The sequence below is a fragment of the Dipteris shenzhenensis genome, chromosome 3 (genome assembly GCF_047967505.1).
Source record: "Dipteris shenzhenensis isolate YYH24624 ecotype China chromosome 3, Dip_SZ_1.0, whole genome shotgun sequence".
Taxonomy (NCBI): Eukaryota; Viridiplantae; Streptophyta; class Polypodiopsida; order Gleicheniales; family Dipteridaceae; genus Dipteris; species Dipteris shenzhenensis.
In genome coordinates this window covers 45,749,018-45,772,775 of record NC_141598.1, presented here as the reverse complement: position 1 = coordinate 45,772,775, position 23,758 = coordinate 45,749,018, and the positions used below count along the sequence as shown (strand labels likewise).

At 43.7% G+C, this 23,758-nt stretch overlaps 1 protein-coding gene across 2 annotated transcripts in view; it reads right to left on the bottom strand.

The window, feature by feature from the left end:
• Nucleotides 1–2,478: 2,478 nt before the first annotated feature.
• LOC147903884 (ubiquitin C-terminal hydrolase 13-like) overlaps nucleotides 2,479–23,758 on the bottom strand; it is a 64,894-nt gene continuing 43,614 nt past the window's right edge. Inside the window, exons 21-32 of one of the 2 annotated variants that reach the window (XM_087401903.1) lie at nucleotides 8,391–8,501; nucleotides 6,341–6,396; nucleotides 6,045–6,237; nucleotides 5,807–5,908; nucleotides 5,626–5,697; nucleotides 4,831–4,896; nucleotides 4,677–4,742; nucleotides 4,504–4,590; nucleotides 4,292–4,405; nucleotides 3,659–3,733; nucleotides 3,332–3,418; nucleotides 2,479–3,189 (exon numbers count right to left, since the gene is read on the bottom strand). In XM_087401903.1, the coding sequence (XP_087258029.1) occupies nucleotides 3,148–3,189; nucleotides 3,332–3,418; nucleotides 3,659–3,733; nucleotides 4,292–4,405; nucleotides 4,504–4,590; nucleotides 4,677–4,742; nucleotides 4,831–4,896; nucleotides 5,626–5,697; nucleotides 5,807–5,908; nucleotides 6,045–6,237; nucleotides 6,341–6,396; nucleotides 8,391–8,501 (1,071 nt within the window). In that variant the 3' untranslated portion in view covers nucleotides 2,479–3,147. The remainder of the gene's footprint in view (nucleotides 3,190–3,331; nucleotides 3,419–3,658; nucleotides 3,734–4,291; nucleotides 4,406–4,503; nucleotides 4,591–4,676; nucleotides 4,743–4,830; nucleotides 4,897–5,625; nucleotides 5,698–5,806; nucleotides 5,909–6,044; nucleotides 6,238–6,340; nucleotides 6,397–8,390; nucleotides 8,502–23,758) is intronic. The other variant, XM_087401911.1, reaches the window with a different exon arrangement.

Sequence of the window (23,758 nt, the reverse complement as noted above, 5' to 3'; positions counted from 1 at the left end):
TGCTGGTTACCTACTTGAAAAAATTCTTGAGGAGGAAAATAAAAACCGCTCCAGCTATTTTTTGCCTCCATTCAGCCTCTCACTCGTTAAAACACTCTACCACATAATCCTAAGTGCCAACCCCCATCCCCTCTAGGCACTTATATTGGTAATCCTTCCTCTGTGCACACCCGTTCGTGCATGTGTGCGTGCGTGTGTGTGTTAATAATGCTGAGTGTAGGTATTTTGCAAGGTTCGCAAACTGCTACTAGGGCTTTCTCAGAACTAAACTTGCAGTCTTTCTACTGTAGCGCAAATTATTGGAGCCTTTATGTATTAGAAACATGGAGTCTAATTGACTCCGATGCACCTGCTATGATGCATAGGTAGAGGCAGCTAAATCCCTTGTAGTAGCAGAGCCAATGCAAATCACTTTAGTGCAAAGTTCAAACCCTCTGAATCACTACTGCAACACTCTTTGGAAAGCCTCTAAAAGTTTGTGACAATAGCTTTCCTTCTTTTCCACATGTACTACAAGATTATCCATGACTCTCCTATCTCTCTTGTAGCAAAGAACCAGGAGTATCTCTCTAAAGGAACTTGATTTGAACCCTTTTGCCAATTCAATTCTGACCACACTTCTCGATATGATTTTTCCGTCTTCCCAAATAGGCCTAGTGCATTGCCTTGCTCTCACACCATTGAATCAAAAATTAGGAATTCTCACACACAAAGCATCACTTGAGGAACTATGAAAGAATCAAAGGCACAAGAAGATAGCGACAACAAACTAGTAACAACATCCTCCCCTGGATGAGTGCCTCAAGCTTCCTCATCTAGCATATTTGACATCTTTTTATTAAAGCATCATGATTTTCCCTTTCCTCCACCAAAATAAGGGATGGATTTTCCACAACCTCTTCGGGCTTAATTCAATAAAAAATGATTATGTAAGAATCAAAGGCACAAGAAGATAGCGACAACAAACTAGTAACAACATCCTCCCCTGAATGAGTGCCTCAAGCTTCCTCATCTAGCATATTTGACATCTTTTTATTGAAGCATCATGATTTTCCTTTTCCTCCACCAAAATAAGGGATGGATTTTCCACAGCCTCTTTGGGCTTAATTCAATAAAAAATGATTATGTCCTCATACAAAATATTTGCATACAAACATTTGGCCTATAGCCATACTATGTGTGCCATGCAACACCTTAATCCATACCCTCACACCAACTCCAACCCTCGTCATTAGTTAGATGACCTATACTCAAGACGCAATCATATTAGTAACAATCAATTGCACGAATTACCAAATCATTTAATCCCAATATAATTGCACTTAATGTACAATAAGCAAACACAACACCAATAACACTAGCAACATCAGTATTAACATGGAATAACCCACAATACTAAACATCTAACATAACAAAACACAAGTCCACGTAGACCTCCCTAACTAAACCACACAAACCATCCACTAGGACCCTTGCCGCATCCGATGCAATCTTATGGAATACTTTGCCATAGTCAACATGACTATAATATAATATCCCTAGCAAGTGATGTAAGAATATAATTGTTGTAACATCTTTAGTCCATGATAAATGAGAGCACAAAGCTACAAGTATCACCCAATACACTATAATCCATTTGGATAATCAAACGCCACTGGAACAACCAATGGGAAAACCTTGCTTGAGTACAAGCGCCCATGATGAAAATCATGTTACGCTTTGATTCTTGCCACCCTCCACAAATCAAGACGACGAGCGTGTGAGAAGCGGACGGTGAGCAAGGTCCCGTAAGCCTCAATGGCACAAAAAAAGCATCAACATGGATCATTACACGATTTAAAGCCATCTTCATGACAAAGGTACCAAAATTTTCCAGCATCAACAAGAGAGATTTTTGCCCACCTAGTGAGCCTTTTTCCTCGTTTTCATATAGATCTTTAAGGCTTGATAATCCAACCTTAGGATAATAGTTGGGACCTACTCTTCTAAAGCATTGTCAAAGTACATTTTAAATTTGTTGCCATAATTCCATTTTAGTTTATTCTCCTACAACATTGGTCAATTTTTGTTTCAATCATTAATTTTACACCATCTTGACCAGTTTAGAATGAATTTCTTCCACTGACTAACTCTAATTGAAAAGTGGGAGTTATCTAAAAGAATTCATAGGCAGGTTGAGGTCCTCCTTAAATCAATATTATTGTATCTTGTTATGGCCTACAAAATGAATCTCATCTTTTACAGTCAACAGAACCATTCAAATCAGGTGTGTATTGTGAAGAGCGTGGGGGTTATGGGTGTCGGTCAAAATTTGTTGAGCTAGCTATATTATTCCATTGCACATCCTACCAATTGATTTTCCCCACTCTTCTACATCTTAAGAGACCTACAAACACTAGAGCATAAGCCATTCAAATTTCCTCAGGAACCATAACTAAAAGAGTCGTGCTTTCATTCCAATACATGTTGCCCGTAAGATGGTAGTTTTAGATAGTTTTAGAATAAAATTGAACACTCTGCCACCACCAGATCCTGAGGCCATTAAAGCCTTGAATGGATCTCAACTTGTGCATGCAAGTTCATACATATTGAATCTCGAAATGGTACATAAAATGACAGAAAAATATTATAGAATCCTCTCGTGCCACAAATATGGCTCCAAGTGTTATTACAACAGTCGTGCCTCATGCCCACAATTTTGGAGTGGAAAGGCCTCCTACGTATGGGGAAAAACCTACAAAAGGAAACTCACTTCAAGTAGCAGCAAGAACCCATAAGACTAACAAGGGCTCGCGTGGTGGTAGCATACTGTGTCTTTAAGAGCTCAGCTATAACACTACAATGATTGACTATACCCCTGCAAGATAAGTATATCTACAAATATCTCTGCTCTTAAATTAAGGATCTCACATCCAACTGTACTAATGCAGGACAGGATGCTGAATTGACCTGTGACTGTTTCCTTCCCTGCGATCAATCTAAACAAGGTGCATATCAGAACAACCGGCTTTGTGGGAGACTCGGAACAGGACAGCCTCCATTGTTGGGAACTCAGGAAAAGGACCACAAAACTGACTTTCTCAAACATGAGCTGAAGTCTATCCTGAATTTTCATACAGCCAGTCACAAACGTGTATTCTGCACCCTTCAATTATAGATCTTCACAGGCTTCTCATACATATGTCGGTTCTGCAATCAACCATCATCATGTAACCGTTGTCATGCGAAATGATTGCAATAATCTATGAGGCACAGAGCTCAGAAATTCCTTAGACTAGCAAGAAACAGAATCGATCATTTGCATGACCATTGAAAGATTTGACTAGCAAACCTGATTGGCCTGGTGTGATCTCCTAGGTGTGTTGTCCACATGTTCCAATCCCAGGTAGTGCTCCCAGGCACCATATGTGTCTCTTCTCTGTAGAATAAGATTAAGCATTTTCAACCGTCTGATGCATCCCCAAATTATATCGTATGCCCTCCCTTTCTTTCCCGCCTAAAAATTTCCCTCAACACAAATAGAATCCAGAAAAAAATCAGACTTTTTAAACTCGTTTGGAAGGCTGCACGCAGTGATGTGCCAGCCTTTCATATATGTCCTACTTTTCTCTGGAGTGTATGATTAATTATTTCAGAAACAAAGAGCTGCAGAACATACCAAGAAACGGCTTGCTACAATGTCAGTATCTTGAAGATATTCCACGCACCCTAAAGAAACAAATGCAAGCTTCCACTGCAAAAGAAAAAAAAAAACAGTGTCAAAACCTCCATAGGGACAAGGGCATGGATTGTATTGCTGCATAGAGCTAGTTTATTTCAATGTAAGAGAGGGATCAGTTTTACTGCAGCCCAGACAAGAGCTCAAGAACCACAGTTGTTATCCCTTCCCAGCACCCGATTAATGAACTCTCTGGATTTTCCCATAACCTAATATACCAGTCTTTTACCTTTCAAAACGTATCATTTCCTCCTCCATCAACAGCTTCCCTTATTTCCTTCCTTTTACTCCTATTCAGTAGGTAAGACATATCGCTGCATATTCAGTAGGCCGAAACAGTAGACCATTATATATATCTAGATGAATCCAGGAACATGCCCTAACTCATCCTCTTCAAACACAACACAGTGCAGTTTCAATCTCATGATATGTCATTCATAAGGTTGAAAACCACAAACCCCATTGCGCATAGCAGGGACTAGCTACTCTGACATCCCCACTGACATCATTTGTGCCCGACGGTGGGTGTAGACCATAGTATAAACATTGCACAAAATGTTGATAATTACAGACCTTGCAAAAATCATCTGGTGGCACTTCCAACTTATTCTTGATACGCTCCTTGACAGCAGCCAAAGTTTCAGTTTCATGGACAACCAAAAAAAAAGGATCCCCAAAGTTCTGCACCTGTGAAACATTACAATTAAGAGAGTGCAACACACAAAAAAGGCTTCACCGTAAAAATGTGCCAGTGTGCAGACAAATGCAATCTTAATGCATGTTACCACGTGATTCTGTGTTGCATCCCGTGTGAAGTGGTACACATGTATAAGCTTTTTATGAGGACCAATCTCCTTCTCCTCTTCAGGAACCTGTACATGTGCATGAAAGCTACATGATAATGAGTAAGAAAGATGCAAGTGACCAAAAAAGAACTAGACAGGAAGTAATTCTTCACCTCCTCTGCTCTCAACGTCCAGTATTGATCATTTATATTGTCAATCCTCTCATTCAAGGGAAATATCTGTGCAACCCCAAACACATGCAACCATTAACTTGAGAGGCACTGTGAAGAACGTGAAAAGCAAAAGCAGTGCTTAATGCCACTATACCTTGTAGATCTTGTGATAGAAAACCTCTAGAATCCGTAGCTCTGCTTGAGGGTTTGACAGTTCCACCTTTGAAAAGAAAATTCAAGATCGAGTTTGTAAATAACAATAAGTCTAAAGACGAGGCCTTCAATTCAAATGAAAAAGGAACATAAGACATATGGAAAGGGGAAGTAGAAGACAACAAATAACAGTAAGCAATGTCCTGTCATATCATTCACCCTTACAGAATCCCTTCGGAAATTCACTTCGATAGACTCTATAGAAGTTCCAAACAAGCATGTAGTAAGAGGAAGGTGGTACAAAACTAACAACAATGTTTGCTAGTCCATTCACATGCAAAGAAAATCTTCTCTTAAGTACAATATAAGCTCTACATCAATCCCCCCAACAAAAATGCCACAAAATGAGGGAGTTTTGGGGCTGTGTGGGTACAAAAGAGAAGGATTTGCAAGGCTCACAGGTATGGCAAAAGTTTCAACAAACTGACAAGCTTATTCCAAGAGAAATGAGCTGTCTCAGAGATAAAATGTTCCAAGAAATTGATCAAAAACTTAGTGCTTCAAAAATACGATGGTGACATGTCTTGGAGGTGGAAAAATGCAATCCCAGAGGTACCTCAAAAGAATCTATTCAAATGACTGTTTGTCCCCCAAAAAAGAAGGCAATCAATTTATATGTATGCATCATTCATAACCACATCATCAAGAGCCACAGTTGGTGCAAATCACACATAAAAGTCTTCACATAACCTTACACAGCATATCAGTCAGTGAGAAAAATTTGACAATTCTCTACCTTTTCCTTCAGTGCACTGATAGCATCGCCAACTGCACTCTGCTTTGGAAGTCTTATACTGTGTACAGAAACCTGCATCTCAAAATATTAAGATTAGAAGACAAAATCAGCGGCTAAACAAACTTTATCTTTAACTAAGCGAAGAACATATGAGAATGAGAACACATGACTTTGCACCCACCTCTTCAGTGCGGCCATTGTGGAAGACTACTTTTAAGGTCTTCAAACATTGCAGCTCAGGCAAGGGAATATCCAACACTTCAAAGTACAAGATGTCTGAAAACTGAGAAAAGCAGCACCGTCTAAATAAAGAAACAATTATATCATGTAGCTAGCAACTCAGTGGCAGCTCAGTGAGATGGAAGTATGAGAAAACTGAAACAAAAACATGGAAAAATGGAAAGCCAACGTGATATAACCTCATCAAAAGGAACCTGTGTATAGTGTACAAGCATGTCAATTAGGCGTTCAAAGCCCCTGTATTTGATTGGCTGCGGCTTTGGCTGCTGTGAGTAGCAATTGTGTGCAGTGAGTCTGATCTTCAAGGGATCATCAATACCTAACTCAAATGCAACCCTCTCCACAACATCATCATAAGTGTGCTGTTTAGACCTGATAAACAAAGAGATAAAATAAGGAATCAGCAACTTCACTTCCATCTGTACTAAGTCAGCTGTTCCATAACTAGAAAATAGATCTATGGACAAACACTCACAGTTCCAGGAAAAATGCTTCTTCGTTGGGTGCATCCAACCGACGAAAATGTATCATCTTGAGCAATACATAACTTTATAATCAGTTGGAACCATTCCAGACTCGCAGAAAATTTTACAAATATCAATAATAGTCATGCTGTTTTAAAACATAATAGACACAATAAGCTTTGCAAAAAAATACTTGCTTTGGAGGCCTACTTAGATCTATTTGACGTGTTTGGTTCGTTTTTGGATTGTATGATTATGGGATCTCATAATGTTGAAGTTGTTAAGGCTCCCATTGAGCAAGGAACAGAGCTTAGTCTTGGTGGATCACATCGAATTGAAGAGGTGTGTGCTTGTAAGAGTTTTAACAAAAACAGTATGATAAATATCAACCAAGGTTAAGTAATCAACTTTGACTAAAACTTGAAATGCATCGCAATGGCTTCCCTATATGGCAAGCCCAAAAAGAATGCCTTGCTTATAAAGCAAACCAAAAAAGCAGAAAATCTAGGGCAACCCAGAAAACAGGCTCCATTGTTTTACGATACCTTACCTGAAGTTTAAACACACTTTTTTTTGGGGGTAAAAGAATTACACTCTTTTTGTTTTTTGGGTGAAACCACTGTATTTATATCAAGAAAAGTTTTTACAATGAGAATAGTCTAAAGAAAAGACTATTCTGAAAAATCAAAAGCAGTGGGAAAACACTTCTAAAGATGATACATCCAAGTCATCAGATGACAAGCTTCATACAGAGATTGCCGTAAAAGAAACACACACACACACATACATACATATATATAAAAGGTTGAAATGGAATCAGCATAGACGGGGTGAAGGCTCAGGACCGCAAGAGGTCAAATGTCAATATATGTCCCTCAAACCAGTTGAAAAGTCAGAAGACGGCAGTAAAATTACTTCACCTCCCTCCCTTATCTCAAACTAGTAAAAGAATGATACATTTGTCAAACAGACACATATTCTCACCTGGTAGGTCCAAAAATCATGTACACACATACATCAGAAGAAAACAGCAAAAGATTTGGGTCAGATTTACCCAAAAGATTTGGGTCCAAAAATCATCAGAAGAAAACAGCAAAAGATTTACGTGCTCATCTGATGACCCAAAAGATGAGCAATATGAGCACGGACATCTGAGATCAGAAGCATAGATCTTATATGTGATCTGTTTAAAAAAATAGTATTTCAAAATTTTGATGCAGTCCAGGGAGTTTTGACATTTGCAAAGCCCAATTAGCAGCGTAATGCATGGGTAGCACGTACGGGAATTATGTGTAAGCAATACGACGTCACATCAAATGCAATTCACTTCAACCATCAGAAAACTGTTTGCATCCTTTGTTTTAACACCTTGCATGGACGCATCCAGATATGGAAAATAAATGCAAAGAACTTTAAACTCACTCAAGACACAGCTAATAGCATGAAAGCATTTGTCCATGGCTGGAGCAATGCACAGAATCCCCAGTCAGAAAATCTTTAATTATTCAAAATCCAGATGCACTAACGTTTCAAGGAACTACCACCACCTCAAATACATGCTATCACATCCCTGTTTGCATTACCATTGTTGATATTGAGCAGGTCACATGATTAAGTTCTTATTTGGAGGCAAAGAGAAGACCCAAAAAAGCTAGCACTAGAGTCTCGAGATCAGAGCGTATATGTTCATTATGAGCAAAGAGCAGAGATTATATGTTCATAATGAGTAACAAGACACCACCTCTGATTTGCGAATTGGCTCAAATAGCCCAAAAACGGGTTACATCCTCTCAATATCATGCTTTTTCTTATGTGTCGAAGACACATGATTAGTAAAAACAATGTCTAAAGAGTACTACACAGCTTTTATTTATAGAGAGTTTGAGAGCCAAATTATTAGAGCAATGCACAACAGATAATCCAATATTTATCCAAGTGCTATATAATACCACAGTACCAGAACGAGCAGAACACTTCATCACATCACCGTCATGAAGAAATTTTTTAAATCTGCATGAACTAAATCTTGTAAAACAAAGCATCACAGCAATTTGACAGTACCTGTCTATTGTGAACATACTCCAAATAAGATAGAACATCTGGGAAGCGATACTTTTCCATGTCTTCAATGGTAACGGATTTTTGAAAGCAAACAATGTCACCATCTTCAAGCTACAACACCAAAAAATAATGATATTTCATAAAACTTACTATGTTGAATAAAACAAAAATGATAATACAGATATAAAACGTTATTGCCTTATACTAGTAGAATGAATATCATGCAAAAATTGACTTTCTTTGCAATTATAACAAAACTACAGGTAAATTTCAGATTTTCCACTGTAAGAAACAATATTGTAATGAAGTGATAAAATAAGCTAAATAGTTGAGGTCAGCGCTAGGGGACAATTAGCTAGAGAGCGCTCAAAAGGATATTATGGGGTAGACGCTAATAAATCCTTCTTTCTTACTCCCGCGTTCCTCTTACAACCAGGACAGACAACAGTACCAGCCACTTTCATTGCCGAGCCTCTGTCTCCTCAACTATATGCATTCACATATTGCATTGTAGATGCCTCTGCACTCAGCTTCAGTTGAGAAAAGCAAAACAGCAGGCTGAGAAAAGTAAAACAGTAGTCTCTTATGGACACAAAATAGCTCCGCTTCCAATGTTGATGGCATATCAGCATCTGAGAAATCTCTTAATTTTAGGTCATCTATATCATATGTGAAGTTAGACATCTCCTGTATGTACTATAGGGAGCAAGGGCTTTATTGTGTGCGTGCCCGCTCGAGATATTAAGTAGAATCTTCCTGTAAAATAGGCTGGTTAGAGGGCCTCTTTATGGCCTGGTTAAGGCCATAAAGAGCAGGCTATTGCCAGCTGGGTTGAGGCCAAACAGGCCAAGCCAACGATCCAACCAGGGTCGGGCCAGCCAACCAGATCAGGTCGGGTTAAGCAGACCAGTCAGCCAAACACCCCTCCTATATAAAGGGCCATTGTGCCCATTATTTGTAAACGTCTCAGGCAGAGATCAGCTTGTTTGGAGTCTCCTAGGGTGCAGCTTGTTGATTTGAGTGTGGTCTTCCAGCAGTGCTTTTTCTCAGCAGTAAAGAACAGAGGTTTTCCAGCACTTGTGCCTTGCAGTCCATTGCAGTTTGCTGTGCAGTTCTCTCTCTCTCTAAATGCAATTTACTCTCTTTAGACGTTCTCCTCAAGCTGGAGGAGAGTCAAACACAGCATCCTCCAGCTTCAAATCGTTCTACTGTAAAAACTGATGCAGTGATGAAACCACACCATCAATAAAAACAAGCTGTTTTTTGCCCTTGTGATTCTTCTTGATATAGGCTGGTACCCGAAATTTTTGAATCAGAGGGTCAAAAACCTGTTGTTACATGGGATGAAAATATTCCAGTAAAAAAGGTACTTCTGCATCCCTGATAGAAGAAGACTCTGGCATAGGCATCAAAGGCAGAGAAGCTAAATCAACATCCGTATCTTCCGATGAAAAAGCTGCATCTGATGAAGCAGGGTTCAGCATTTGAGCTTCATTCGGAGGATCAATCTGAGTAAGAGCAAGGGCAGTATCCTGAGAGAGACCATGCATGTCATCCTGTAAATTGCCCTCTGCAAGAGGTACATCCATATCCTGAATAGAAGGAAATTGATGGTGCTCAACAAGGGTGCAATCCTGAGCTTCTTCAGCAAGAGGAAGATTTGCCTGTGATTTATCAACCTTCCTCCAGTAGTGCTTTGGAGCAGTAGAGGGCTTCACCAAAGAAGCCATAGCAGAAACCAGAGGAGAAGGGAGAGTAACCTTGACAGCTAAAGAAGGAGCAGGTGGTTTGGGCCTAGATATAGAAGGGCAAGCACGTGCAAAGTGACCAATCTGTCGGCACCGATAACATGCAATGGGGAAAGATGCAAAATGGAGCTTGATGCGCATCGGATGAGCAAATCCCAAATAAAGATCCAGAGTACATGGCACGGGCTCCGTCATATCCCACAGGATGCAAAGACGAACATCACGGGAGGCTTGCAAAAACTCCTGACTCAGAACATGGAGAGGCCTTCCCAAAAAAGCTGCAAGAGTTGGAAGATGCTGAAAAAGAGGCACAGGCAGCGCTTTGAGAGTAATCCAAACCAGACAGTGAGTCAGAAGTGTTGCAGAAGGATCGAAAAGTGGATCCCAGGGCATAACATAGGCGAAGAAACCCGCTCCAGGAACGCCAGCATCATTGACAAGGCGCTCTACCACCTCAGTCGAAGAGCATTGGGCATAGTAAAATCCTTTGCCTAGAAAGACAAAGGAAGAAATACAATCCAGACCCACTGCAACATCAGCCCAATGACGGAGCTGAGCTGAAGATAAAACCCTGCCCATGAAGTAGAGGTAGACTCCAAATTGTTAAGCCTGTCGAAGACCAAAGACCAAAAGGGAAGAATCCAAGGAACAAACAAGCGGGAAACTCGATGAAGGAACTTCTATAACAGAGGCAGAGCACAATTGGCAAAGAAGATCCAACTGGAGAGAAGAAGAAGGGCAATCAAAATTATCCAGCTTTGCCGATTTGATGAAAGGGGAGGCAGGTAGACCACCATACTTTCGCCGAAGGAACACACGAGTAGGACCAGAGGCAGAAGGCGGTGCCAAGGCCGAGAAAACAAAAGAGGGAGGAGGCTGCGCAGGGGACTGTACAAGCTGTACGGTCTTCCGTACGGACTGTACGATCGACCGTACAACCTGTACGGAAGACCGTACAACAGGGACTGAAGGTTGTACGGGAAGGTCCACAGGGCACGGGAAGCGTACGGGAGACTGCACAGGAATCTGTACGGGCGACGGTACGAGAGGCAACAGGCTGCACGTCAGCAATACGGAAGGCCGTACAGCTGCCGTCACGTCAGCAATACGAAAGGCCGTACAGCTGACGGCAACTGTACGGAAGACAGAGGAGGCGGTAGGGTCGTGAAGGGGGACTATACGGACAAGGATTGTACGGACGGAAACAGGGAGGAAGAGGAGGAGGGCTCCATCGCTCCTGCCATCACCACTCCCCCACACACTCCTTTTCTCTCCCATCCACTCTCCCTTCACAAGAGCAAGGTCACCTCCTAGGTGGCAAGTTTGCTAGAGATGGCTGAGAAGCCGATGAAGATCCCCATTCTTCCTACATTCCCAGTCTACCGTCAGTTGGACTGGAGGGTAATAATGGAATCCGTGTTGCAATCATAGGACTTGGCTGATTTCATACCAGTTGGAGTTGTCATTCAAGATCCAAATGAGTAGAAGGAGAAGGAAACCTTGGGGAAGGAGCAGTTGATCATCCCTAAATAAATAGGCGGGATAATTTGAAAAGGAGCAGGATGATGGGATCTACAAACTCCCTGTGCTCTCTTCTCTTATAGGTACTCATCTAAGTAACTTGTGGCATTCCAAGATGGTGGAGTGGGAGTGAAGCCTCAAAGTTGGAAAGGAGATCCATGCATGAGGAGATCTACATCAGAGGACAGTTTTACACTTGGTCTCAGAGCAATCTCATGCAGCGGCGAGAAGCAACCAACCTTGTCATCAATGAAGGCTGAGAATCAGGATGCTTGTGGGGCTGCAGATGAGATGGTGTGGCTACGAAGGTTACTTGGCAAGGAGGCGAGTTCGACAGAGGACAGAAGCCTCTTCAGATGCTCTGTAATTACTCCAATTCCTTGGGTATGGTTCAACATCGAGCAGCTGAGAGGGGGTGTGAGGGTTAGGCATCTCCCGTCTGTACTATAGGGAGAGAGGGTTAGGCATCTCCTGTCTGTACTATAGGGAGAGAGAGCTACATTGTGGGTGTGCCTGCCCGAGATAGTGATATGTGGTTAGTTGGGCGTACTGCCAGGGCAAAGTAGGCTAGTAAGAGGGCCTTTTTATGCACTGGTGGTTAAGGCCTGGTCCTTCTCAGCAGTAAAGAACAGAGGTTTGTCCAGCACTTGTACCTTGCAGTCTATTGTAGTTTGCTGTGCAGTTCTTTCTCTCTCTAGACATTTTCCTCTCCCCACACTATCTTCCACTGCGTACTTTGAACATGGTGCCATGTACTTAGAAGATATCTCTAAAAAATTTGGGCTGTTTGCCAGTGTTGCTTCTTAGGTGAAACATATGCTTCTTGAGCTGTACATCCAAAAACTTTGAGATGAGAGACCTTGGGTCTCGTTCGTGTAAATGCTTCTTCTGAAACCTACAGCATCAGCCCAAGGTGGTTGCCTTGCCTAACACATTCAATAATTGTCATGTTTCTCCTTACACCACTCCATGTTTGTAAGGGGTGTGAGCAACTGTGAGTTGTCTTTAAATGCCCTTCTCTTTGCGCCAATAAAGTATATAAAATATCATTTTCTTGTTTGTCTTTCCAACATGTTGAAATGTAGAGTATGCCCAAATTCTTTTGATTTATGTTTCTAGAAAAGCAACAGTCTTCCACTTTTTACAGAGCGAGGCATTGGCTGGCTGTACGTTCCACTACCCTGGTTGTTAGCCCCTGTTCTAGAGATTCCCTAGGCAATAAGCTGGGTTCTCTGTGAACAGGCTGGACAACAACCAGTTTTTTCTTGTTGTTTACTTCCACAATCAGCACCACATGGATATTGATTTGTATGGCTAGTTTTTCAAGCATTAATTCTTTGGAAAAAAAGCAACAGCAAAGGACATAACATGTTTCCACTCCTAAAGATTAAGTGTTGTGTAGGCCCTCCAGGCTCCAATCTCCATGTTTACAATTTCTAGAACATGAAGCCCCTCCTTTCTCAAGTCTTTGCCTACTATGTTTTCATTTTATGCATGCTTTACAAATTTTGAAGGTTAACTGTATTGCAAGCAAACTAACCAACATTCTCTCCTTTATAGTTGCATTGATCTTGTACAGTTGGCCCTCATTAATTCTGTTCACAGTGGTCTTGGACATAACATAAAGAAGGATCATAACAACACGTGAAAGGAGGAGTATGTCATTTCTCGAACTACCGAGTAAATTGTTGGTGATGCCTAGAAAATGCCAAACATTGGCTGTTTTCTTGGCATCTCTTGAAAGCATGAGGACAAAAACTCCACCTTCTCCTCTGGCTTGATAGAAACCCTACCTTGTCCTTTGGCTTGATAGACTGCTCCTTCAAGACACAATATCAGAATTGCTTCTACAGCAGCGATTACAGAGGTTGTGGGGCTGATATGAATGCCACTATTTGCATGTCGGAGATTGCATTTTATAGCCTTGCAAAGAAGGTAGGGCTACATCCCGTGGACAAAGTTGCCCTCGAGATGAGGGGAGCGAGGCCCTATACTCCTGGTTTCCCGAAGTTATTTATCAGTTCAAACTAAAGTTGGAGCCCCGAGTTCTTGTCCAGAGTTGCTTGTTGTAGCCAACTCAATGCAGCAAAAAACTTGGAGAAAGAAGGAAATTCATTAATGTCTACAAAGGGCCAAAAAAGCCAATGACAGCAACAGACTCAAGTCAACATATAAGTACACCTCCAATTTGGGGGGCGGATGATTGGAGGTGTCTATCATACCTTAGAAGACAAAAGATCAAATAAAGTACTGGTAAACCTATGAACAACGAGAAAGACTCCATGTGTCGGGAGTAGTTCCTATCATGTCCTCACATGTGTAGTACATCAAGTATCTATCATGAATAGTCTAAACTCCATGGGCTAACTAGGGTCCCATTGAGAGTTCTCGTGTCTCTAGATCGTGTATGAGATCAAATGTTGCCATCCTCAACTCCTCTTTGTAGAATGTACTCAGGGACATCATGAGCCTGACTATTGCTTAGATGCTCCAATTTCGATCTCCCTGATGGGGTAAGTGCTCGCAGAGCCTCTACCCAATATCCTACTGACCTAGCATGCCTAAAAGTCAGAGTCTCAATCTCAGCGTCTCTGAAGCATCTCTGGCCTATGAAGAAGTCTATGATCACGTGTTGTCTATGCTCATGTCCCATGGTGGATCTCGCAAGTCTAGACCTATATCGGGTGACCTCATATCTGAAGAGTGCAACACATGTCTGGTCAAGGAAGTCAATCACAATGCTCATATATGTGTATCCATGGACAAAAAGACAATGATACTCCCCCGAGTCTCATAATATATGAGGCATCGCATCAGAACATGATCCTTCGTCTCCATCTCAATTGTCTCACAAAGTGTACAAAGCCTCGTTTCTATGATGTCGAGTAGCAGCAATCTTCCGCTAACTCAGTCTGAAGCCCACGAGATGAGGTCTTGAGCTGGGCCCAGAGTGATCAGTACTGCATGAGAAAGGCGAGTCTGTAGGTACCACATTGTCTAGATGAAACCATAATCCTCATTTAGATGAAGGAAATGCCTCAATAAAAGGGTATCTTGGTTGCAAGTGGCTATAAGGGAGATATGTGTGTCTGATGGATGTATAACCGCCACAGATCGGTGCGAATGATCTAACAAATCTCTTGTTGTGTCAATCGTAAGAAGGGCACATCAAGTGAGACTGATATGGCAGTAAATAATCAATGTCCATCCCTTGCAAGCGGAACCATCTGGAGACTTGCGCATACCAGCGTTGCTCATCTTCCTTCGTGGCAAGCCGCTTCGATGATAAGAGGACCCTCCATGGCAATCTTTGTTGGCCCATATGAATCCAACCAAGCGTCTAACTCAATCAAGATACGTAATGATCTAGAATGAGACACCTATGTGGAGGGGTCTCGCCAAGATAATGCCATGCGGAGTGCACCTACTCCCTCGCATCATGCAAGAAACTATCATGACCGGTAGTCTCTCAAAACCGGTCTTCTAAGAGGCCTACTATCAAAAAAAGAAAAAATATGTAGAGGGCAGCTAGTTGGACTAAAGGATCAAACAAGGGTGACTTCGTATTCGCGTGCTAAAATTGTGCCTAGAAGCATTGTCTTTCCAATCTTACCAGTGACGTGTACCCTCTGGTCAAGCATGTATGCGTTGTTGGTTTCAAGGTGAACTTGAGACCTATGAAGGTGAATCTCAAATATATAGATGATTTGACTATCTCAACACGCTCCCTTGCAAATTTCAATGTCACACACCGAAGCGTAGTGTCATTGGTGTTGAAGCTCATGACCTTGGTTTTACCCAAGTTGACCTCCATGTCTCGACTCTATCGTTGTCCAATGCATACGGAGTCTCTTTGTTGTGTTAGAGATCAAAACGACATCCGCTTAGGGCAAGATCATCGTCTGCCAAGTAACCATGGCTCTTGTGTTCCTTGCGCTATCCTAGCTGAGAGGGAAGTTAGCATGGCTCGGTACACACGCATATCCAAATGGTTTCACAACCAAGGTATCCAAATGGACGGTCACTCCCCCTTTCAGTACAGCTTAGATGTGTTGGAAAGGTCACCTCCCCATCTGTAAGCCCCCATATGAGGAGAGCATAGGGAAGGTGGACCTAGGGTTTGAGTGTCTGCCACATGGGCATCTGATTGGATGCCATGAGGACAAGAGCCAGAAGGGATTGAGTGATAAGATGGGGCTGCCACATGGACAGCATCTTGGCTGTCATGTGGGCAGCACATCTAGAGCTGTTATGAGCAGATCAGAGGGTCAGAATAGTGCAGAAGCATGGCGGATCTGTACGGATTACAGACGCCTGCTGTAGCGCTAGTTTCAGGGACATGTACAGAGCTCGGGCAATAGCCCTAGAGCTGGAACAAGCCTGGAGCAGAGGCAAGATAGTCTGGGACAGATTGCGATGGATCTAGGACATGGAGGCGCACTGTTTGCAGCAGGTTTGGTGGGGCTGGACCCTGAATATATAGGAGGGCATCTGCCCTTGAAATGGGGGTCAAAGCCCTAGTGTTGTGGGCGAAGAGCCCTTGTAATGAGAGCCCTTTAAGGGTGGTTTTCCAGCAGACTGGTCGGCCTGTTTGGGTCGGCCAGTATGATGCTGCTGGTCGGTTTTTTGGGGCAGGCCTTGTGCCCTATAAAAGGAGAGGCACTCGCCTCATTCATTCATCACTTGCAGCAGCAAACAGCCAGCAGATAGGAGCAGCAAAGGAGCTTCCCTTGGGCCTATGTTCAGGAGGTGGAGGGAGCACAAGGAGCTGCAGACTAAGAGCTGAGAGAGCTGCCCACCTAGGCTGGTGCAAAGACAGCAAGGTGGAAGGGATTTGGACGGATAGTCTACAGAAGCTTGAAGTGGAGCATGAGGACTCGAGTCTAGAGATAACTGGCTGATAGGAGAAGGACCTTGTGGTAAGATCAGAGGACCACACCATTGGTGGGACTCTGGATCTATATCTTTTGTATTGTGTCCATAGTTTTGGACGGAAATATATTTTGGTGGCTTCTCTATCTGGCTGGTTCATTGTCTATTGATGAGTCTGCACATCTAATCTATGTGACGCACATTAAGTAAAGAAGTTTGTGATTCCACACCCCACACGCACACTGTGTGAGCTCCTGGGCATTACTATAAGTCTTCCGCTGTGCGTACCCTCTATTGAGTAATTTTCTAACAAGATGCTCCGGATCACCTAATTCCACGGAATGAGATCAATTGTATCACATGGTTGGCCCTACTCAAGCTCCACACATCGCGGGCTTGGGGAGGAGACTTGGAGCGGCCCTACCAAGATCCGTTTCTACCGCGAACATTTCCTCAGAGTATCGGTGGATGGAGTGATTATCAAATCCCAGTACTTGGAGGATAGATGCGTCTCACATGCCTTGAGCATCGCCATTGGACAGACACGGGACTCATCCCATTAGTTGAGGATTCAGACAAGAGCAGGGGATCTGTAGACTATGCACCCTGGAGATGAAGGGGAGCTCCAACCATCCCTACATGAGGAGCTGAACATCATTAGGGAACAAATGAAGCAGCTCAAAGGGGCAAAGGGGACGTCAGAAGAAGGATGCAAGATCATAAATGAACTGAAATCTGAGAATGAAAAACTCGGAAAAGACTTGGCATTCTTGCAAGACACTATGAAGGGTAAACATGCTGAATTCACCCAGAAAATCAAGAAAGGAGAGGCTGCAATCTTGGAATGGAGCGATGTGGTCAAGAATGGTACTGCTGTCCCCAAGAAAGAGTTCATTTCAGATGCTCTAGAGGAGGATAAAAGGAGAAACAGTAAAGCCCTAAATGTCTTAGTCCAAGGCCTCACATTAGGAGATAATCCTATGGTAAATGCAAATGCTTTGTTCACCAAAACGGGTGTGAACCTGACATGTGAGACAGCTTGGAGAGTTGGTAAGACCGATGCACCTACAAGGCCACTTGTGATGAAGCTCCAAACAGCCATGGATAGGAAGACTCTCATGAGCACAAGGGTGACCTTGAAAGGAACCCGGATCTACCTAGACGATGACCTCACCCTCCTACAACAGTAACACCGAAGGGAAAGTATGGTACACGTCATGGCAGCGAGAGAAGCAGGGAAATGGGCTGCATACAGAGATGGTAGGGTGATCATCCAAGAGAGAGGAGATCAGGACCGGGGGGGTAAGGAAGAAAAGAAAGAGAAAGAAGAGGGTGAATTATGACGGTGTCGGGCCAGAGGGACACAAAGTGGACTGAGAATTGCAGTGTGGAATTGCAATGGCACACTCTGGTCTGATCCAAGTGGTTTCTCGGAGACATACACTGACAAAGACATGGTCTTCTACACTGAGACACATGAGAGCCCCAAGAGGACTGCCCACCGTGACAGGATATACATGGGAGTCATCTCATAGGAAGGAGACGAGGAGAGACACTGGTGTGCGGGGTTCGGGGGGAGTGGCTATCCTCTTTAGATCACACATGAGACCTCTCGTATCAATGGCACGGAGAGAGGAGCATACGCAACACATGTGGATACGAGTCCAGCTACTAGACGCACGACCGATTCTCCTAACAGTGTGCTATTTCCCTCTAGATACTTCATCCTATGCACGTGAGGTCACCACAGTTTGGCACAATCCATATGAGTCGATTCAAGATGATATCACTGAATTCTCCAAGCAGGGGGACATCCTTCTTCTTGGTGACTTCAATGCATGCACAGGGAATAGGCAGGTGGGCCTATTAGACTTTGTATCAGATTCCCTCATAGTACCAGAACTAGATGCAGCTGAGCTCGGGATAGTGAGACACTCTGCAGATGCACCACAGGTGAAAGAGTATGTACGACGTCTACTTGAGCTAGGGGCTGTTCATGATTTGATCATTTACAATGGTCTACAGAGATGGCCATCATCCGGTGGTCTCACTTGTTTCCCACATGGCGGAGGGACAAGCACAGTGGACTACCTATTGGGTCCCTTCACCTTTACCTCACGGATATATGACTTTATTGTGCCCCCTCCCCCACTCGGTGCTGATCACTCGTACCTAGCCTTTTGTATCTCTACCACTATGCCAGCCACAGAGAGGGTCCCCCCCGCGCCCACTCGTGTACAGGTTCACTTTGATCGTTTCCTGGACCCCATCTATGTGAGCAACTTGGCAAAGGGACTTCCAGCCCTACTACTTGGAGATGTTGTAGACCTCGCCCACACCTCAGACATCCTTTCCACAGTAGTCATGAACGCAGCCATCAGGTCTTTCCCCACAAATCGATCTGCACGTGCCTCACTAGGAAAGATGCCACAGGAATCCTTGGTATGATGATGAGTGCAGAGAGATGAGAGCTCACCTCACACGCGAACGAGCCCTTGGCCACTTGACATCATCCGAGGCACAACAGATTTCACAGCGACTAACACATTGTAAGGAGCGGGCCTTCCTCATACATAGAATGGACGAGGTGATCAGTTCATTTCGAGGGGGGGATCCCACCATTGGATGGGGGCTCCTATCAGAGGGGAAGCCACCTATACCCATCATAGACCCAGCTGTTTGGCACACTTATGCATGCTCTCTTTATGATGTCCCGATGCAAGCACCACCTGATATGTCCACTATGCCCCAGCCCACCACTTGCCACTTATTCACTGCACAGAATGTGTGGGCTGCACTCAGCCAGCTTCATAACCGGAGAGCACAGACCATGAGGGACTACCGACTAAGCATTTTGATCATGGACAAGAGGTTTTGGCTCCAGTACTAGCACAGAAGTTCAACCATGCCATATGTCACGGCTTCCCACCCTCATGAAGTACCACCACCTACTGGAAACTATCGCACTCTCATGATTGGCCACACACTGGCCAAGATCTATGGATCGATACTGGAGAGGGAGATCAGCAGCCATACAGAGGCACATGGGCAACGTGCACTAGGGCAAGCAAGTTTCCGGAGACAGCACTCCACTCTAGACCACATCTTCACCTTGAGGGCTATCGTTGAGGAGGCGAGGTCGAGACGCCATAAAATCTACGCTTGTTTTATAGACTTTCGAAAGGCCTTCGACACTGTCCCGCGATCCCGCATAATCAGGAGACTACAAGATATGCAGATTCCAGAGGTTCTAATCTAGGGAGTGGTGAGCCTATACAAGTCCGTTAGAGGGAGAGTTCATGTCCCAGGAGACCTATCAGACTGGGTTGAGAGCACGATCGGAGTAAAGCAGGGATGCCCTCTCTCACCGACTCTCTTCGGGCTCTACATTGATGAGATTACATCTTTCATAGACCGCCTAGGAGGCGAGGGAGCACCACTAGCAGACTTGATGATACAGATTCTACTATATGCGGATGACATAGTTTCTTCGGCAGAGGGACTACAGAGACATCTAGATGCCCCAGAGGGGTTTTGCATAGAGAGAGACCTGATGGTTAACCTTGGGAAGACCCAGGTCTTGATCTTCAACACCTCTTACACAGTGCTTCACCGACAAAGCTTTACATACCAGAGTCAGTCAATGGAGATTCGGCAGTCCTACACATACTTGGGTGCAGTTTTCACAATGACCCACGCAGACAAAGCACGACTCACACAAGGGCATGGTGCCTTGGCCCGACTAGAGTGACAATGCTTCCAGGCGCACTTCTAGGATCCACCGACGAAGTGTTGTCTTTTCGACACTCTAGTGACGCCGCCTGCCATGTATGCGGCACCTTTTTGGGGATGTGATATTTCAGCAGCAGAATGGAAGAGATTCGAGCGGCTACAGGTGATTATGGGCTCCAGGATGATTCGGAGTAAGCCCTCGGTCCCCCATCAAATAGTACAGCCAGAGTTTGCCATGACCCCTCTCCAGGTTGATGCCATTTTTCAGACAATGACTTTCCTCCACAGAGTTTGGGACCTACCTCACGAGACACTTCCGCGGCTGGTACTCGAGTCCTCCATACGACTTTCATAGACCGCCTAGGAGGCGAGGGAGCACCACTAGCTAACTTGATGATACAGATTCTACTATACGCGGATGACAAAGTCCTCCTATCATCTTCGGCAGAGGGATTGTTGTTTACTCTTTCATACTATTATGTAGATACTCTAAAATAATGTGGGTTACTTTTTGCACTCCTTGGGAGCTCCTCCCTAAAGCAGATGTACTAGAGGGTTTCTTGCTGTCCCATAGACCTTTTGGTCTCCAGTGGACGTTAATAGATAATCTCTCTCTCTCTCTCTCTCTCTCTCTCTCTCTCTCTCTCTCTCTCTCTCTCAGGCTATCATTGAGGAGGCGAAGTCCTGGTCAATGAGGCGAAGTCCAACCACCAGAAAGTCTACACTTGCTTTGTAGACTTTCGTAAGGTATTTGATATTGTCCCACATTCTTGCCTGATCACAAGGTTATAGGAGTTGCAGGTCCCAAAGATCATGATCTGGGGGCTTATGAGTTTATACGAGTCTGTCAGAGGGAGAATGCGTGCCCTAGGAGGTCTATCAGATTGGGTTGAGAGCACTATCGAAGTGAAGCGAGGCTGCCCTCTCTCACCCACTCTCTTCGGGCTCTATATCGATGAGATTACATCCTTTGTAGATCGCCTAGGTGGAGAGGATTCACTTTTGGCTGACCTGATCGTGTAGATATTAATGTACGCAGATGACATAGTCCTCATATCATCATCGGGGATAAATACGCCCTTGAATAAAAGCACAGTTGTTGTATGACCACAATAGGATCGCTTTGACAGATTGGAGAAACATCTAAAGGCTCTAAAGATGTTCTGCTGAGAGAGGACTTGACAATTAACCTTAGAAAGACAGACCAAGGTTATGATCTTCAACACCTCGTGAGTGGTGTCCTGCCGCCATAGCTTCACATAACGAGATGAGCCAGTGGAGATAGTGCAGTCTTACACATATTTGGGGGTAGTGTTCACCGGGCTTCAGGACGACCCATGCAGCTACAACACAACTCATAGAAGGGCATGTTAGATATCAAGAGAGTGAGAGAGCAGGAAGCAAGAGAGCTGAACGTAGTGTTTGCGATAGAAGAAGTAAGTGTTACAAGAAGTGGGATGGGTTTTGTCTAAGTGACAAAACCTTATCCTTCACTAACCATAGTTACTGAACTAACTGTGGTTAGGAGGGAAAACCTCTAAATGAGGGAAAAGTGCCCCTAACCTACTTATTACATTACATTGGTCACTGCTGAATTATAATAATAATTCTAACACCCCCCTGTAGTGCCAATGTCATGTACAAGGAAATGATCAATCACCAAAAGGATAGAAGTTCAAGGCACTGCGAAATGCCTCAAACTTTTCACGTGGAAGTGGTTTGGCGAAGATGTCTGCAACATTGTCATGTGTTGACACATAGATCATACTGATCTCTCCTGCATGCAACTTCTCTCTGACATAGTGATAGTGAACCTCAATGTGCTTTGTGCGAGCATGAAACACAGGATTCTTTGCCACTGCTATAGCACTCTGACTATCAGTGAGCATCGGAGAAGGACCCTCCAATGAAAGATGAAGATCAGCAAATAAACAACGCAGCCAAACACATTCAACTGTCACTGTGAAAGCTGCCCTGTACTCAGCTTCACATGAGGAGGTAGCACTGTAAATTGTTTCTTGCTCAATCAAGAAATGCAAGCATGTCCTAGAAAGAAACAATTCCCACTGGTGGACTGCCTAGTATCATAGTCTCCAGCCCAATTTGAGTCACTGTAAGCATGCATCTGCAAGTCACCCCCCCAAGAAACATCAAGCCAAAAGACTTTGTACCTTGCAAGTAACGGAAGATGTGTTTTACAACCTACCAATGCATAATCTTTGGGCTGTGCATATACCTGCTCACCTGAGAAACTGAAAACTGAATATCAGGTCATGTATTGCAGAGATAAATGAGGCATCCAACAGCGTGACTATAGAGTGTGACATCAATTGATTCACCCGCATCATGCATTGTAAGCTTCAGCCTCGGCTCCATGGGAATGGACATAGGCTTGCAATCATGCATGTTGAATCTGTCCAAGAGTTTTTGAACATACTTGGACTGAGACATAACAATGCCACATTTCTCTTGAATAAACTGGATCCCCAAAAAGAAATGTAACAAACCCAAGTCTGACATATCAAATGTAGCTTTCAATTGGGGCTTGAAATCTGCAATTACTTCCTCATTTGATCCGGTGAGCAGCATGTCATCTACATAAAGAATGATGACCAGAATATTCCCCCCATCCTTCTTGATGTAGAGGGTGCTCTCAATTGGACTATTGTGCAGCCCCTTGCTGGTCAGAAAGGCATCAATTTTGGCATACCATGCACGTGGGGCTTGTTTCAGCCCATATAAATCTTTATTCAGCTTGCATACCTGAAGTGCATTTTCTGAAATTTGAAAGCCTGAAGGTTGTTTGACATAAACCTCTTCCAACAAGTCTCCATTAAGGAAAGCTGTTTTAATGTCCAACTAATGAATATTCCATTCAAAATTTGCAGCCATGGCTATAACCGACCTGATGGTTGTCATCCTGGATGTAGGAGCAAAAGTCTCCTCATAATCTATGCCCTTTTTTTGAGCATATTCTTTTGCAACCAGCCTTGCCTTGTACCGATCAATTGACCCATCTGGTTTTCTTTTGACTTTGAAAACCCACCGTGTACCTATGGCATTCTTACCTGGTGGCAAATCCACAACATCCCAAGTTTGATTTTTATGAATGGACTGCAACTCATCGTGCATGGCATTCATCCAATGCACATTATCTTTTGCTTCTTCAAATGTTTCAGGCTCCTCCTCATCAAGAAGAGTACCTGCATAAGCTGATTCAACTGAATGAGCTCCCTCCATGTGCCTTACTGCACTACGAGTTCTGCCAAGCAATGGAGCTTCAAGCCTACTCTCCCTGAGAGTCTGAAGCAACCAATGCGGGACTGTTTTGGCTGAGTGTATTTCTTGAATTTCTTGCTTGACAACGTCATCCACACCCTGAGGTTGTACCAACTCAGCTCGCGGGGCTGAATCTGTACTTGTGGAGCTGGCGGAGGAGGTTGTAAATTCTGATTTTCAGCGGGGGAACCAAATGTTATAGGAAGCATCCCCTCA